Source organism: Salvia splendens, chromosome 7, assembly GCF_004379255.2.
Source record: "Salvia splendens isolate huo1 chromosome 7, SspV2, whole genome shotgun sequence".
In the NCBI taxonomy this organism is placed as follows: domain Eukaryota; kingdom Viridiplantae; phylum Streptophyta; class Magnoliopsida; order Lamiales; family Lamiaceae; genus Salvia; species Salvia splendens.
In genome coordinates, this window is record NC_056038.1 from 31250742 (window position 1) to 31268676 (window position 17935).

At 36.1% G+C, this 17935-nt stretch overlaps 2 protein-coding genes across 3 annotated transcripts; both read right to left on the reverse strand.

Moving 5' to 3' along the window:
* Positions 1-10398: 10398 nt before the first annotated feature.
* On the reverse strand, positions 10399-12941 carry LOC121742409 (eukaryotic translation initiation factor 3 subunit J-A-like). Of its 2 annotated transcripts, none has more exons than XM_042135537.1 (7): positions 12799-12941; positions 12610-12674; positions 11789-11907; positions 11585-11712; positions 11144-11291; positions 10899-11058; positions 10399-10810 (listed from the first exon to the last, which is right to left on the reverse strand). In XM_042135537.1, the coding sequence occupies exons 2-7, from the start codon at positions 12620-12622 to the stop codon at positions 10716-10718; spliced, it is 663 nt and encodes a 220-aa protein (XP_041991471.1). In that variant the 5' UTR covers positions 12623-12674; positions 12799-12941; the 3' UTR covers positions 10399-10715. The 2 variants fall into 2 exon arrangements, with proteins under 2 accessions (XP_041991471.1, XP_041991470.1); XM_042135536.1 differs by having other exon boundaries at positions 11789-11910.
* A 2024-nt stretch (positions 12942-14965) lies between these two features.
* Positions 14966-17524, reverse strand: LOC121742473 (eukaryotic translation initiation factor 3 subunit J-A-like). The gene is made up of 7 exons (XM_042135612.1): positions 17362-17524; positions 17173-17237; positions 16367-16488; positions 16152-16279; positions 15711-15858; positions 15466-15625; positions 14966-15377 (listed from the first exon to the last, which is right to left on the reverse strand). Exons 2-7 carry the CDS (start codon positions 17183-17185, stop codon positions 15283-15285), a joined length of 666 nt encoding a protein of 221 aa, XP_041991546.1. The 5' UTR covers positions 17186-17237; positions 17362-17524; the 3' UTR covers positions 14966-15282.
* Between the last annotated feature and the right edge of the window lie 411 nt (positions 17525-17935).

Here is a 17935-nt window from a genome sequence, read left to right on the forward strand (position 1 = left end):
GGGCTCTGACTGGGCCGGATGACGCCCGAAGCCAGCATTTCCTTCACTTGGCGTTCGATTTCAGTCTTCTGGAAATATGGGTATCTGTAAGGACGCACGTTGACTGGTTTCACGTTCGGCAGGAGGTGAATGCGGTGGTCGAAGGGCCTGGCCGGAGGCATTCCCGTCGGAGCATGAAATACAGCTGCATGTGACCGCAAAACCGCCAGAATCATAGGGTCCAAGTTCGGCGGAAATTGGGGTTGATCGCCGTGCCCCTCTGGGTCGTCAGCGCCGGGGACTGCCACCAATTCGAACACCTCAGCCTCGCCGCTGAATGACAGGAGGGTGGCGAAGGTTTTGAGCTAGACCTCCTGGGCCCTTGGTGAAGCTACTGTCAAACAGATTGGCTCCCCATTACGCACAAACTCCAAAGTGCCATCTACAAAATCATTCGTAACGCGACGCATAGATTTGAGCCAAGCCAAGCCGAGAATAACGTCTGGTCCGTGTATTGGGAGGATATGTAAGTCAATCAAGAACACGTGCGACTGAATCACCACTCTGGTTTGCAAGCTAGCATGCGTACATACCAATGAAGCCCCGTTGCCCACATAAACTCGGAAGGGCTTGATTGCCGTCAACGGAAGTGCGAGCCTCTGCGCTACTCTGGGATGCAAGAAATCATGCGAGCTGCCTGTATCGACTAGAATGACCACCGGGTCAGCTCCGATTGATCCGCGCAGCTCCAGCGCCTCCGGTCATTGCCTGCCGTCAAGGGCATAAATGTGTGAGAGATCGGCCGTTATTACCTCCGGAGGTTCCTGTTGATCAGCTGATGTATCCAACTCCTCGACCTCCTCATCCATATCGGCACCCATATAGGCTAAGAAAGGGCGTTTACAGGCATGAGACGGCCCCCACTTCTCCTCGCAATAAATGCATACTCCGCGGTGGGTACGGTCTGCCCGTTGGGCCGTTGTCAAGTGGATGACTGGGAGCTTCGAATATTCCGGACCCCTGGCGTACACCGGTTTGGTCGTCGGCTGTGGTTGATGCTGGTGTTGTGGGGCGGCCAACGCCGGACCCTTCTGATCCCTGGCTGCCACGGACGACGCTGGGGTCCTGGCTGAGGCGTGGGCGGAGTGTTGCTGCTGTCAAACTCGATGGCCAGGGCCATCGCGGCCGCTACCGTTCTCGGGTGTTGGTGTTTGACCTGACTACGGACTGGTTGTTGCAGACCCGCCACGTAGATAGGTAAGAATGTTGATTCAGGTACATTAGGGATCCGATTCCTCATTGATTCAAAGGTTGCGTTGTACTCCGCGAGTGATCCCGTCTGAACCAGCTTAGCAATCAACCCCAGGTAATCTTCAAAACACTGCGGATCAAATCGACGTCGCACGTCCTCCAAAAAATCGCCCCAGAGAACCACCGGGTTGCTAGCACGATAATTAAAAACCCACTCTGCTGCCTGATTGTCAAAGAGCATGACGACATAGTGCAGGCGATACGCCTCCGGCATCATCAGATGATCAAAATAATATTAAACTCTCGCAATCCAATTCACCGCATCCGAGCCGTTGAAGCGCGGTGGTTTCATCTTCACGTCACGTGGTTCGTCCCATGCACGGTGGCCCCCGTGATCACGCCATGCCGGATTATCCCACGATGTGGCCTGACGAAGCGTCGGGAGAGGGAGCCCCTGGCGAGTCCCTGGTGGCTCCCAAGAAGACGCCAAACCCGATCCCGCCTGCGGCGCATAGCCCAAAACGTCCACCTGGGCCGGCGACGCGCTAGGGTTTGGCAGCGAATTGATAGGAGAGGCAATAGGGCTTGTCCCCGATGGCACCCAAGGCTGCGCTCCGGAGCGAAGAGTGTGCGGCGTCGGGATAGAAGTCACGACCGCCTGAGTCGGGATGGGAGGCTGGACCGAACGCGGCATGGCATCTGTAAACCAGTGCGCGGGGAGACCGCTGGTGTGCGTCGGCTCCGATCTGGGGGGCACCAATCGACGGTCGAAATCGTCCATCCGCGATTCGAAACGCGCCAAAGAGGCCAATACATGCTCAAACATTGTGGCCACCAGATCCGGTCTTGGTGCAGAAGTCCCGGCCGGAAATCCCACGCTGATCGGTGGGGCGGAGAACCGATTCACCGGTAATCCCGCGGTGCGGGCGGCATCAGATTCGGTCGGCTCCATGAGTTCAGTGAAAGCACCAATTTGTTAAGGATAATCTCCCTAACGTGATGCCGCGATAGAGATTAGGAGTCCCGGGAGGCGAAATCCCGTCGACAACTAGGGTTGCAAGAACGAAAAATAAACGATAAAAAAATAGGCGAAATTTCTGATGCAATTTTATTAATTTCAGCGCCTATTTATAATCTAAGGACCCTAGGGTTGGTTCGACTCTACGGGCCGGGAAAGAACCAACAAAGAAAACCCGACACGGAGCTTATAAAATGCTCGACCCAATTGTTCAAAAATAATAATAATAAAACAAAAATAAAGTCTCGAAAATAAATTAAAAGAACCTAATCTACGAAGCCTTTCATGCAATTTACTTGGCCACGTAATCCCCGAGCCTTGCCGGCGCCTTGGCCCTCCGGGTCGACCTCCTCTGTTCCTTCCTCTCTCTCGGCGATGGTCTTCCCTGCTCCACTGTCTCGTAGTTCAGATCCGAGACCTGCTGCTCCACCGGCTCCTCTTCCCTGTTGACGACGTTGGACGGTTCGTCGTGGTTGAGAGGGATATCCGTATCAGGTGCTTGCAAAACAGGAAGGGGAACCAAAATCATTGCTAAGTTAAATTTTCAATATAAGACAGGTATAAATTTAGGAACAATAGATGGAACTTTAAGTTATAAGGTATCCGACAACCCAATGACATTTTTTTGCAAACCAATACTTCCATCTCTGGTATCTTTAGTAATACCCCGACTTGAGCTGCTTGCATAGGGACATCGGGTGGTATATGACACATAAGAAATTCAATCATAGGAGCTTGAATATGTTGAGGATGGAACACTTGGACTCGAACACATCCACTGTATTGGTCGAAAAAATAGACCTGATATTGATAGGTGGTTAGCTCAACAGAAAGTTGCCGGCTCAGAACAGGGAAAGAGACAAGGCACTTCAGAACTTTAACATGTATCCCGACACATATTGAATTGAATCTGACCATTTGTAGCATTTTGAAACTTCACAAAATACATAATTTTCATGGACAAGTAAGTAAAAAAACCGTGAAGAGCTAGCTTACTCTTCGACATAGTTATGTGAGTAGAGACGTCCCAGACAAGAATGTTGGATCCAAAAAAAATAAGGATATAAAGGATCTAACCAAAATTTTCAGAGTATAAATTCAACGTGCAAAACCTTCAACCTCCTCCTCTCCCAGAAACTATAGAAGAGTTATGTCTACGAGACTAGGCTACTAAATGATAGGTAACCATCTCAATATATATTTTGGTATACCTCTTACGATATTCTTTTAATATCCCGAACTAAACAGTATTTTGTAATTTTCCTATAGGACAAATTTTCATACAATGACCCAACATGATATGATGCATGTAAAATGGGATCTAGATCTAGTGTTCTTGACGGCGATGCATAGATCCTATTTAGAGGCACACATGCATTCAACAAGAAGGTTACGGATGTTTTTGTTATCAATAATTAGAGCATGCAAGTCCAGCAATCCAAAGACTGGAAAATACAAAAGGTCCTAAACCACCACAGCCAAAACCAAAGTCCATATAATGGAGGGAAGGATAAGTTACGTTTATAGTGAAACTGCATGGAGTTACGTTTGTGATTTACATCCTACTAGTTCATCCATGAAGGTAGCGTTCGGTTGTCATGACTAATATCATGAGACTATCCATCTAGGATTAAGTTGTAGGATTATTTTAGTTGGAGGGGGGAGGCTATGACTAATTATCATTAGACTATCAATCTAAGATTAAGTTGTAGGGTTCAATCTTATGAACCAAACATGATACATATTTAATCATGAGATTTAATCTTGGCAACCGAACACCCACGAATCCATATAAAAGTAATCCCAGATACCCGATCGAGGTTGTGAGTGCAACACATGTTATGATTGTCGAGAGTTCGTATATGTAAGTAAGTTCGCTAGTTATTAATTTACTTTTCTTAATCTACTTTAGTTTAAAGGATGTTCTTTTAATATGTTTTATTATTTTGTGCAGGTATGAAGCTTATGTAGATATTTTATAGTATAAACGATTGGAGGCAATCGTGAAATTACTCCTGTTAGATTTGTATAAAGTTGAATCTAGACTTGTACATTAGCAACTATAGTAATAAAGAAGAGACAAGTTTCTTAAATCTTTGAAGCAAGTGAAGCATGAGTATATTTATTCATTGATATATTCACATAATAATAGAACAATATCAATAGCGCAAGAAACAAATAAGTGACATACAATATAGTGATGAGAGAATAACTTGAAATTTGCACTGTGTTTGCAAATATAGATTGATGAATCAAAGGCATGACAGAGTTACGTAATTCTTAATTTAATTTTTCAGCTTCGAAGATGTTCATTTAATATGGTTAATTATTTCATGCATGTATGAGTGAAAATATAAAAAACGTTAAATAATTTGAAACTTGCATGGTAAATGCAAACAAATCGAGGAATAAAAAAAAAGTCGAGGAACCAAAGTCAATGCTAAGCTAAGTTTTTAGTGTAATATATTAACCCATCAATTTAATGGATTTAAATAATTGAATAATTCACCTTTAGGGTGATTGCTTAGTTATTACTACTACTTATTACCATCATTCGGTTAATTATTTACATATTTACGTCTGGGATATTGCATACTCCATCCGTCTCATAAAAATATATACACTTTCTATTTTCATTCGTCTCACAAAAATATATGATTTCCGTTTTTTGAAAAGTTATATCAATATAATAATGTAGGTCTCACTATCCACTAAACTACTTTTACTACTATTTTCTTCCTCTCTTTTACTGTACCATATCATTTTCATCATTTCTGTTACTTTACCAATTTTGTTTTAATTCTCGTGTCATATACATTGCTCATATTTTTATGGGACATGAGGATTATTTGGATAAAGTGAACATTTACCCAGGCCCTAGAACAATCTTGACAACATTGGACGATAATATTTTTGGGTATAACTTGAAATTCGCATGGTGCTTGCGTGGAACTATGAGATATAAGGTATCCAATAGTCATAACATCTTTTTCGCTAGCCAATATCTCGTAACCAATGGCGGATCTACTTGAGAACAAAGGCGTACAATGTAATTGAGTAACATTTAATATCACTTCAGAACACATCTAGGCAGTGCCAAACTATTAAATGCTTTTTATCGAATGCGTGGACGAAAGTTTATACTCCATCTTTCCCCTAAAAATAAGAACTTTTAAAATGACACGAGTTTTAATGCAAAATTCGTAAAGTAAGAGAGAGATAGAAAGAAAAGTGTGATAGTGGAAAATGAGTCTCACCTCATTAGAGAAAAAGAAATTTTTTAAAAAACAAGAAAGTTTCTATTTTGAGAAGACGGATCAAAAAGGGAAAAAAATCTATTTTTAGGGGAAGGGGGGATTATATCCTTTGGAGCAGCATGTTTTAAAAGTAGCAACATTTAACTTTGTTTATTTTTTATAGATTTTGAGCATCATCTATTCTCTAAAGATTTTAAATCATTATAATTATTAATATTTAAGTTTGGTAGTAGCTTTTCTACTTTTAACACATTTCATATTTTCTCGTAAAGTGTTTCTTAATTTTCTTGTAATACATTTCATTTTTTTAATCTTTAGGAGTCGTTTGGTTTTTCAGATAGGATATAACAAGATAGTTAAGTTGAGATAGTATTTTCGGGCCGAAAGTAAGATAGTGTTAAGATAGTGGTTTATATTGTTATTTGGTTAAATGGATTCTTCACACAGTATAAGATGTTAAATGACAAAAATGCCCTTCCGAGTATTTTTTTTAATCAAAATGTTGTGTGTATACTTTTTTGTTAAATTAGCTAAGTTATTATTTTAGATCAAATATTATTAATGAAAGATTTATTTATGTCAAAACTTTTCAAGCAAGAATAATAAAAGTCTAATATACTTTTTGGCGGTGCTCTTTCTTCTCTCCCGACACACAATCGATGGTGTGCCTTCTTTTTGACGGAAAGAGGCACACCACAGAAACGCCACCGAGACGACCCCATGTCAGCCACCTATATTCACACACCACCATTGAAACCGACACCCCTATCGCCATCTCCAAAAGAATTTTATAAACTTGAAACTACCATTATTTTTTTCGGCCAAGCTCAGATCAATATCCTCTCCCCAAGCTTTCAATTTCTCCCTTCTTCTAATTCTCCATCTCATGAAGTAAAGAGGGAAGGGCTGGAGGGCTAGAGAGGAGAGTGGAAGAAGGAAATAGAAGGGCAGCTCAATTAGAGAAGAGAGAGGGGGAAGAAGGATATAATGGAGAGAGAAAATGCAGCTCAATCAGAGGAGAGAGAGGGGGAATAAGGATATAATGGAGAGAGAAAATTTAATTCCCTTTATCTTGTTTTATCGTAGGGGGAGGTGGAAGATAGTTAACTGACTCAAACAGTGAAAAGCGCGCCATTCAAGACGGGCTGAGTTAAATAACATGGGCCTCACTTTTCTCTATATTGCAAACCAAACATCATAAAATACACTGTTTGAGCAATATTACTATCTTTAACTTGCCTAAACCTATCAACCAAACGACTCCTTAGTGTGAGCATTTCCAGTAAAATTTATCTGTTCAAGAATCCTTCAAACTATATGGAAAGGCTGATTGCATTACACAAATCTTATACGAATAACAAGATCTACTTAAAACTAAAATAGATTATAAGCTTCTCAAATCTCAAATAAGCGATGCCAATAGTTTAGAATATTTATTAAGTGCTGAATATCAGTACATGCGATCAAGATATCACAACTAATGAAACATAAGTGAAAATTAAATGTTGAATATATTGCATGTACTTTTATTTCATTAACCACACTAATTCAAGTGTGCAAGTTGCAACCACTCTCTCCCCCCCACTCTCAAGTAAAAAACAATACAATGAAACTCTGATACATTAAAAGTTGATTACAGGGGACCAATTTGAATACACATAAACGAACAGAAAATATACATATAATACCAAAATTTGTGAACATAATGAACCAGCAGCTATTGAAATGCTAATCAAGAGTCGAAATCAAACTCTCTTATTTATAGTTGCATCAGGTTATAATAGAAGGATCACAAATACAGGTAAATATGATTAATAAATAAACCACAAATAAATTATGCTAACGCGGAGTAAATAAAGTAGCCTAACCTTGATCGACTCTAATAAGTAATTGAAGCTGCTGAGATCGGATCTGTGTTTTAAGAGCTCTTTCTTTAATGCAAATTCTTAGGTTCAGAGGATTCGCTAGAGCACAGGGTCTAGGAGATCGTGAACTTTCATAATGCAGTCGTTGTCACAGCAAATCCCGCTTCAAAACCTCAACCCTCTACACTATTGGCTAATATAGGGAAGTCGGGATAGAATCTACGAGGATGGAAGCGTTAGAATGCATTGAGAGAACTTTTGGATGGTTGCCTGCTGCCACGCAACACGAGGATTGAGTTTTAACTACTGGGCCTGGGAATTGAAATCTAGTCTATTCTAACTACCAGATCTGGAGAACTGAAAGTACGTAAAACATAAATGCATGCATGTTTCGTATCCAAAAGCAACTCGAGAGTATTCACCAAATTCCTGGGTCAAGTAAAAGAGTTTCCTAAAACAGTTAGGCAGACAGCACGCAAAGTAAACGACAAGATCAGATTTCTCTATTTGGCTACTGACAGAAAGTTGCAATTAACAAACTAAAGTGTCTCGACTATAACTACTGATCAACTTCATCTTCTCCAACAAGCAAGCACGAAAATAAACAGAACAGAACATGAAAATAGAGCATACTTCAGATTGAACGATAAACACTTCAATTAAACTACCAGCTATCAGATCTAATCTACTAGACTAAGTAAATGAGCAGCAACAGAGTTTTTCATGCAGATCCAAACACACGTACTTCAGATTTGAACAATTAATAGAAATCTAAGCTAGATCCACCAGAGTCATCACCAAACAAATCAGATCCACAACTTTCAACATCATTCCAACTCCGATTCAATCTCAGTTCAGTAGATCAACACCAATCTCAACTCCGATCAACAAATCAATTGCGAAAAGCATCCAACACAGTAAATCAGAGCAATGTGATTCAAAACGCAACGTGATTCAAAACGACGGTGGCCGAGTATATCCAGCTCTCTCCACTCCGATTACCCTTGTTCTTCCTTTTTCACCAAACTAGTATCACACCCGTGCCCATTTTATTTTCTTCCAATTATGAAATATTTTGTTTAAATTATAAACAATTGAGAATTTAACTTTATAAATTTTTAAATAAATATGATGAATTACAAATTATAGTTAATGTGAATGAAAATTTATTTAATTATTGAGAATCAAGAAGCGGGAAAAATAAAAATGAAACATTCAAACAACATAATTAATCTCATTAATTAATTAATAATGAGAATGTAGAAAATTCAAAATATATTTATGTATGGTGCATATTAAACACTACTTACCATAATTATTTGTGATAATAAACTTGAAATTAAATTAAAGTGTGCATATCAATTTTAGAAAGATTATAATTATACTAAAAATAAATAAATTATTAGTATTAAATAACATTCACGCAGACATACAACAAGTGAGTTTATCAATATAATAATTTTTCATTGATAGAAGATAGAAAATATAAATTATAGTTAAATTAATTATCTATTTCACTATAATAGTATGCTGAGATTATGAAATAGATAATTTTATAATATTAAAATAAATCTTTAAAATTAGATTATTGCCACTATAATATTCATTATACTTTTTTAACTACCCTCAATCATCTTTCAAAACATTCATTTCATTGCAATATAGTGACCCTATACACTAAAAACTCAAACATTGAAACCTAAATCATAAACCCTCAACTTTAAAATATACTCATCATGACCAACAAATGAGTCAAATATTAATAAAATTCTTCCTCCGTCCCAGTTTAATTTTACTTTGTTGATCACTTATTCTATTTTGAGGGTTTTAGATCTGTATTCGATATCTTACACTGGGTCGGCCTACTTGATAATCCTTACTGATAGTAGAGGGCTATAGTTAATGTCGTGATTGGGATCTCTATTAGTGAAAGGGCTTTCTAAATGTCAGGTTTTTTGAAAATTAGAAGAAAAAATATATAAGTAGTATTGAAATGTACAAAGCATACCTAGTAAATAGAATTTCATTCTAGCGTCAAGAGAAATGAGTTTTACAGCGGAGCTGCTTCATCCCCAATTATTCCCATTTATTCTCCACCACCGTTCGTCCGTTCCTTTTCAATTTTTAAGTAGAGAATGTGTATGTATGGGCTCGTTTATATATTGTTGGATGGTGATATGAATGTGTGTCTCTTCGATTCAAATGTGCAAGACTCTTGTCATTCCATTCATAATTAAGAGTCTCTTGAATTCAAATATACAAACTCTTCCTATTGTCATAATTAAAAATGACATTACGTGTTCCACGTAAATCCCTTTCACATAGCGTTTTTAACTTTTTATTTAGAATGAGAATAGTCTCATTTCTTGATTAATGCATTCAAGTATGAAACTGCCGATTAAAAATTTAGTGCAGGGAAAAAAATTATTTTTTTAATCTCATCAAATGTATTGTAATGTTAAACTAAATAATAAGAAAACTGACAGCATTTAAATGTACAAATTCATTAATAGATTTAGTTCTAATTAAGTTATATTTTTAATCTAAATGGCATTATTATAAATATCTCCAAAACTCTCATTTTATATGTATAGATTCTCTCTACTGTGTAGTGAAAATGAGCTAATAACTTGACTTCTCAGCTTTCCCCAAATTGATTATATCTCATAGGCAATCCACGGCTAGAATTTAAATCACATTAAATCACAGCCGTCGATCCTAAACTGATTCAACCAACCTTTAGTCTAGCCATTAAGCCAATTCAAACGAGTCCAAATCAAAATGATGCTTGATCTATTCTTGACCACCGATCCTAACAATCTCCACCTTGGGCATGAATTCGATCTAGCCTGTTCTCCAACCTCACAGTTACTCCACCTCAAGCAATGCTTGAATTTAGCAACTGGTAGTGCTTTAGTCGGCACATCTGCTGCATTATCTTCAACCACGCCTACCAGTTTCAAGCAATGCCAACTCACAAACGACGCCTTTCCACTCAAATACCAAGACAAAAAAAAGCACTTAATCATACACAAATGTATAGTTTATGCAGAGACGAAGAAATAGATGTTCGACAAAATATCCAAATCAGAAGTTTTTGGTCTAGTTGGTAATGGAAGCTAGAATAATGAATTACAACTCCTTATGTACCAAATTTTACACATACAGTATAGATATCCCAAACGAACCACCATCCAGTCAACATACATTAAAACAAAATCTCGAAGTAGATCTTATTCAGCTATTCCATCAAAAAACAAAAAATGTTACAATCCAACCTCCAATTAGGGACATGAAACAGGCTGCAAAATTCTCTTCATATGCTCATATGGAAACAATGTCGGCTCACATAAAATCATAGTCATCATAACCATCATAACCATCAACCACCACTGCATCATCTTCTTGTTTGCCAACATGCAATTGTTTCTTCTTTCCAACTGTAAGCAACATATATAACTTGTCATAAAACTACTATCACGACAAACCAAATTCGCTAATGTAGAATACAACTGAGAAGTGTCAAACCTGTCTTCTTTTTGCTTGCATTGGCTTCTTTTTCAGCTTTTATCTTTTCGTTTGCAATTGCAGTAATGGATGAGGCAACTTCTTTGGCGTCTGCTCCTTTCAATGAAGTCAATGATAACCTCATAACGGACTTGAGCAGACCAATATAGTGATAGCTTTTCTGTAATAGAGAAAATGTATATGTCATCACACTTCTATACAAAAAATGCAAAATAAACGGGTATAGTGAGGCAAATATCACGAACCTCATATGGACGAAGTTTATGAGAGATCAGTTCTGCATATTCCAAAAAGTCACTCTCGCTGTTTGGAATAAAATTATCCAGAGTCTTTTCATCACCCTTCTTGGAAAACAATTCGGTAGTAGCCTTAAAATCAGCTTCCTCAACAAGCCTGTAGAAACAAAGCACGTGTATTGATAGATACTCCATGTTAGTTACTGAAGTTAATGAAAAATATTTATTTGCATTGTTATAAATCTGTGACTGCAGATAATGGAAGTTCAGTGACTGGTTCTTTCGGAGTTCAATGATGTCAACCACCCCAACCCCCACAACTGCAAGAACTAAAAATAGAAACTCTAGTATGAAATATGAGCCAAAAAGAATGATAGGAAGTATTGCTTCAACTTTGATAGCACGAGAATGAAGATGGCCAAAAAATTCAAATGTAAAGCATAAGACTACCTCTGCTGCCGAAGCTTTTCTTCTAAAGGATCTAAAGGCACCTCTTGTATGGCTTCAACAGCTTTCACCTTCTTTTCTTCTGGTTTTGCTGCAGTCTTTTTAACAGCCTTTTCAGGAGGTGGCAGCGGCTGATGACATAAATTTGGATAATGGTAAGTACCATAGCATACAGAAAATTAAGAAACCAAATAGTGCTTAGCGTACCTTCACAGGCTCCTCTTCATCTTCCCAAGAATCCTTGATACCATCTTCATCCAAATCCTCATCATCCCAATTGCTCTTCAGCAGCTCCTTTTTGCTTAAGAGATCTGGAACAGGCTCATCTTCTGACGCACAAAAGGGTCATTACATTAAGATATTGGAAAGGTAACAGAGCAAACCAAGTTACATTCATTACTCAAACAAAAAACAAAAAAAGCAAGAAGAGATGTTTAGGGTATAATCTAGTTGTGAAAGCGAACAAACATCTTGTTATTATCCAATCAGAGTAATCCATATTGACTGATAGATACAAGTCTTGAGATATTCAGTGACCAGTTTCAGCAAGAACAATCAGTATCTAAAGTCAAACTGTTACAATTGACATTTATTAGAAATCACATGAGATCTAACCATGCCAAGATGTTCAGATCCTCAACCCAAATTTTTGGTAATTTTACCATGAATTCCGAGAACTGGAACTTTGCTACTGATGAAACTAGTATAACTAATTCAAATATCAAAAGCATCTCCTTTGGAAAAGTGATTATCAGAAGCCAAAATCATATGATGAAAGTTGTTGATAAAATAGCTAACAGAAAGAAAGAATGTTAACCAATCTGAGAGCGATTCAGTTATAGCAAATCTAGAGTCAGATATCAACCACAAGCAAACCCAATTTACACAAGCCAAAGCTATCGATCGAATAGGACACAGAAACGAGTTGTATAAATGATGAACACGACGAACAAAGAAATTACTACAATTCAACAACAACCCTAAAATCGATCGAGGTAATTGAAAAAAGAAATCGACATAAAAAGTACCCCAATCCTCCATGTAGTTCCGCTGCGTCTGGACTCAAAACTCTTAAACTTTCGATAACTCCTCTCTATAAGAGACCAATTTAGAATATAGTGAGCCAATTACTCCAGAATCATATCAATTAAGAAAAAATATACTCACAAACCATCAATCAAAATCAACTGAAATTTCTCGAAAACTAAAGATCGAACCTTTTACGAGTTATGTGCAAAATAGCTGAAGCGCAAAAAATGGTGAGAGGAAACACTCAAACAGGTGTGCTACGGCGACAAGAGAGTGAGGAAGGAGAGAGGAACTGGTGGAGTTTTTTTTAGGGTTAAGTAAATGGCGGTTGATTCTCTCCTGTTATCCCATATATATAGAGGCGGAGTTATTTTTAGGGATTTATTTATCCTTTTTGCTCTTTGAGTCATTAAAAATACAATTAATTTATTATGACAAATATATGCCGCTCTAGTTTCTTGTAAATTATAAGCAACTAATAACTTATTCCATTTAATTAGAGTAGTAGTACGTTCTAATTTATTTCTTGTAAACAATCCATTTAATTACTTCAATATTTTATGTATTAATGTACATTGCACTTGTATGTCTAAGATGATGCATTATGGAAAATGTCTCACACTCCTAATTAACCAAGATGTCTTAACAATTAATGTTGCGTTATGGAAGATGTCTCACACGGTCACACTCGAAACCACCAAAGCGTAAATTATAATAAGAGTACAAAATGCCCTTGAATTTTAAACCAATTTTTTTTATTAACTATTATTTCTTTACTTAGTTACCCTTTTTGTTATATTTGTAAAGATAAATCAATATCAAATCACATGGATTATATATGGAACTATGAAAATAATAAATGTGGATGATCACTACAAAATAAATCGGTGCATTTAATTAGGAATATTTAGGTAACACTAAGAAATGGATTATAACACACTATTATTTGTTTAAAGCATTTAGAATTATTGCATAATGAAATAATTGAGTGTGAAATATTATTATTATTTCGTTGGATGGTAACATTAAGAAATTAAGTACTAGTAGTTATTTTTATAACTTAGAGTTTTAATAATTATTTAATATAATAATTAGAAATGTAATACTGAATTTAATTTGATTATTACAATAAGAAATTAAGTATATATATGAATGGTCATTTTTTATATTTAGAAATTAAAAAATTTTAATAATGAAATAATTGGATATGAATAACTATGATCATTTTGTTTGATGATCATAATACTAAGAAATTAAGTATATATTCATGTAGTTACTTTTATAAATTGAAATTTTAAAAATTACTATTAATAATTGGATGTGAGTGATTATGATTATTTCTTTTGATAGTAACACTAAGAAAGTAACTATGTATATGCGTATAGTCATTTTTATAATTTACAATTTAAAAATTATTTAATAATAAAGCAATTGGATGTTATAGATTATAATTAATTTATTGGATGATAACGTTAAGAAATAAAATATATATGAAAATAGTGGCTTTTATAACTTAGAATTTTAAGAATTATTTAATAAAAAATAACTGAATGCAAAATACTAATATTATATTTCGTTGGAAGATAACACTAAGAAAATAAGTATATAAACATGTCGTCATTTTTACTACTTAAAAACTTAAAAATTACTTAATAATAAAATAATTGGATGTGGATGATTATGATAATTTCGTTTGATGGTAACATTAAATATTAACTATATATATATATTTGCATGTAGTCAATTTTTATAATTTAGAACTTTAAAAATTTTATTTAATAATAAAATATTTGAACCTATGAATAAATTGTTGGATAATACACTAAGAAATTAAGTATATATGCATGTAGTCGTTTTTATAATTTAGAATTTTTAAGAATCATTTGACAATAAAATAATTGGACGCAAATGACTATGATTATTTCGTTTGATGATAACAATAAGAAATTAAGTATATATGTTTGCAATCATTGTTATAACTTGGAATTTAAAAAATTATTAATAAAAAAATAATTGAATGTGAATGACAATGATTCTTTCGTTTGATGGTAACACTGAGAAATTAAGTATATATGGATGTAGTTTTCCTAGAGTATTATTTTCATGCATTAATACTTGTATTCCGAGTCTCAAGAATAAAATTTCCATCAATTTCTCACACTAAGACAACAAGCACAGTTCATAAATTGTAAAGATTGGCGAAGAATTGATGCAATTCTATCCTTGAATGTCCTACTGAATCATAGCAAGAGCAAGAAATTTGAAGAAACCAGAGCAAGAATTTGAAGAAACCATGCCAACTCACAAACGACGCCTTTCCACTCAAATACCAAGACAAAAAAAAGCACTTAATCATACACAAATGTATAGTTTATGCAGAGACGAAGAAATAGATGTTCGACAAAATATCCAAATCAGAAGTTTTTGGTCTAGTTGGTAATGGAAGCTAGAATAATGAATTACAACTCCTTATGTACCAAATTTTACACATACAGTATAGATATCCCAAACGAACCACCATCCAGTCAACATACATTAAAACAAAATCTCGAAGTAGATCTTATTCAGCTATTCCATCAAAAAACAAAAAATGTTACAATCCAACCTCCAATTAGGGACATGAAACAGGCTGCAAAATTCTCTTCATATGCTCATATGGAAACAATGTCGGCTCACATAAAATCATAGTCATCATAACCATCATAACCATCAACCACCACTGCATCATCTTCTTGTTTGCCAACATGCAATTGTTTCTTCTTTCCAACTGTAAGCAACATATATAACTTGTCATAAAACTACTATCACGACAAACCAAATTCGCTAATGTAGAATGCAACTGAGAAGTGTCAAACCTGTCTTCTTTTTGCTTGCATTGGCTTCTTTTTCAGCTTTTATCTTTTCGTTTGCAATTGCAGTAATGGATGAGGCAACTTCTTTGGCGTCTGCTCCTTTCAATGAAGTCAATGATAACCTCATAACGGACTTGAGCAGACCAATATAGTGATAGCTTTTCTGTAATAGAGAAAATGTATATGTCATCACACTTCTATACAAAAAATGCAAAATAAACGGGTATAGTGAGGCAAATATCACGAACCTCATATGGACGAAGTTTATGAGAGATCAGTTCTGCATATTCCAAAAAGTCACTCTCGCTGTTTGGAATAAAATTATCCAGAGTCTTTTCATCACCCTTCTTGGAAAACAATTCGGTAGTAGCCTTAAAATCAGCTTCCTCAACAAGCCTGTAGAAACAAAGCACGTGTATTGATAGATACTCCATGTTAGTTACTGAAGTTAATGAAAAATATTTATTTGCATTGTTATAAATCTGTGACTGCAGATAATGGAAGTTCAATGACTGGTTCTTTCGGAGTTCAATGATGTCAACCACCCCAACCCCCACAACTGCAAGAACTAAAAATAGAAACTCTAGTATGAAATATGAGCCAAAAAGAATGATAGGAAGTATTGCTTCAACTTTGATAGCACGAGAATGAAGATGGCCAAAAAATTCAAATGTAAAGCATAAGACTACCTCTGCTGCCGAAGCTTTTCTTCTAAAGGATCTAAAGGCACCTCTTGTATGGCTTCAACAGCTTTCACCTTCTTTTCTTCTGGTTTTGCTGCAGTCTTTTTAACAGCCTTTTCAGGAGGTGGAAGCGGCTGATGACATAAATTTGGATAATGATAAGTACCATAACATACAAGAAAATTAAGAGCAGCAATGAAACCACATAGTTCTTAGCGTACCTTCGCAGGCTCCTCTTCATCTTCCCAAGAATCCTTGATACCATCTTCATCCAAATCCTCATCATCCCAATTGCTCTTCAGAAGCTCCTTTTTGCTTAGGAGATCTGGAACAGGCTCATCTTCTGAAGCACAAAAGGGTCATCACATTAAGATATTGGAAAAGTAACAGAGCAATCCAAGTTACATTCATTACTCTACAAAAAACAAGACGAGATGTTTAGGTGTAGTCTAATTGTGAAAGCCAACAAACATCTTGTTATTGTCCAGTCAGAGTTATCCATATTGACTCAAAGATAACTCTTGAGACTTACTGTGACCAGTTTCAGCAAGAATAATCGGTATCCAAAGTCAAACTGTTACAATCCATATTTATTAGAAATCACAGGAGATCTAAACATGCCAAGATGTTCAGATCCTCAACCCAAATTTTTGGTAATTTTATCATGAATTCCGAGAATTGGAACTTTGCTACTGATGAAACTAGCATAACTAATTCAAATATCAAAAGCATCTCCTTTGGAAAAGTGATTATCAGAAGCCAAAATCATATGATGAAAGTTGTTGATAAAATAGCTAACAGAAAGAAAGAATGTTAACCAATCTGAGAGAGATTCAGTTATAGCAAATCTAGAGTCAGAGATCAACCACAAGCAAACCCAATTTACACAAGCCAAAGCCATCGATCAAATAGGATACAGAAACGAGTTGTATAAATGATGAACACGACGAACAAAGAAATTACTACAATTCAACAACCCTAAAATCGATCGAGGTAATTGAAAAAATAAATCGACAAAAAAAAGTACCCCAATCTTCCATGTAGTTCCGCTGCGTCTGGACTCAAAACTCTTCAACTTTCTATAACTCCTCTCTATAACAGACCAATTTAGAATATAGTGAACCAATTACTCCAGAATCATATCAATTAAGAAAAAATATACTCACAAACCATCAATCAAAATCAACTGAAATTTCTCAAAAATTAAAGATCGAACCTTTTCCGAGTTATGTGCGAAATAGCTGAATCGCAAATATTGGTGAGAGAAAACACTCCAACAGGTGTGCTACGGCGACAAGAGAGTGAGGAGGAACTGGTGGAGTTATTATTAGGGTTAAGCAAATGGCGATTGATTCTCTCCTGTTATCCGATATATAGAGGCGGTGTTAGGGAGGTTTGGAGCATCACGATATATAGAGGCGGTGTTAGGGGAGGTTTGGAGCATCAGCAACAGTACCGCGGAATTCCCAAAAACACCTACTGTCACGTCATACAGACCTACTGTCACGTCATACAGACTTATCACTGCACAGCCACGTCATAAAGACTTCTCACTGCATAGTGGCGGACATCCCGAAAAACTTCACACAATTAAAAATACCACAAATTCACAAATTAAACAATTTCCGAAATTAAACAATTTATGGAATTAAAATTTCGACACAAATAAAGAAAAAATTCCATTAAGTAAAAAAAAAAAAAAATTTACATTTCACCAAATTAAAAAACAACATTTCAATAATTAAAAACTACATCAACGACGGCCCCTCTGCTATCATACTTCTTCAATA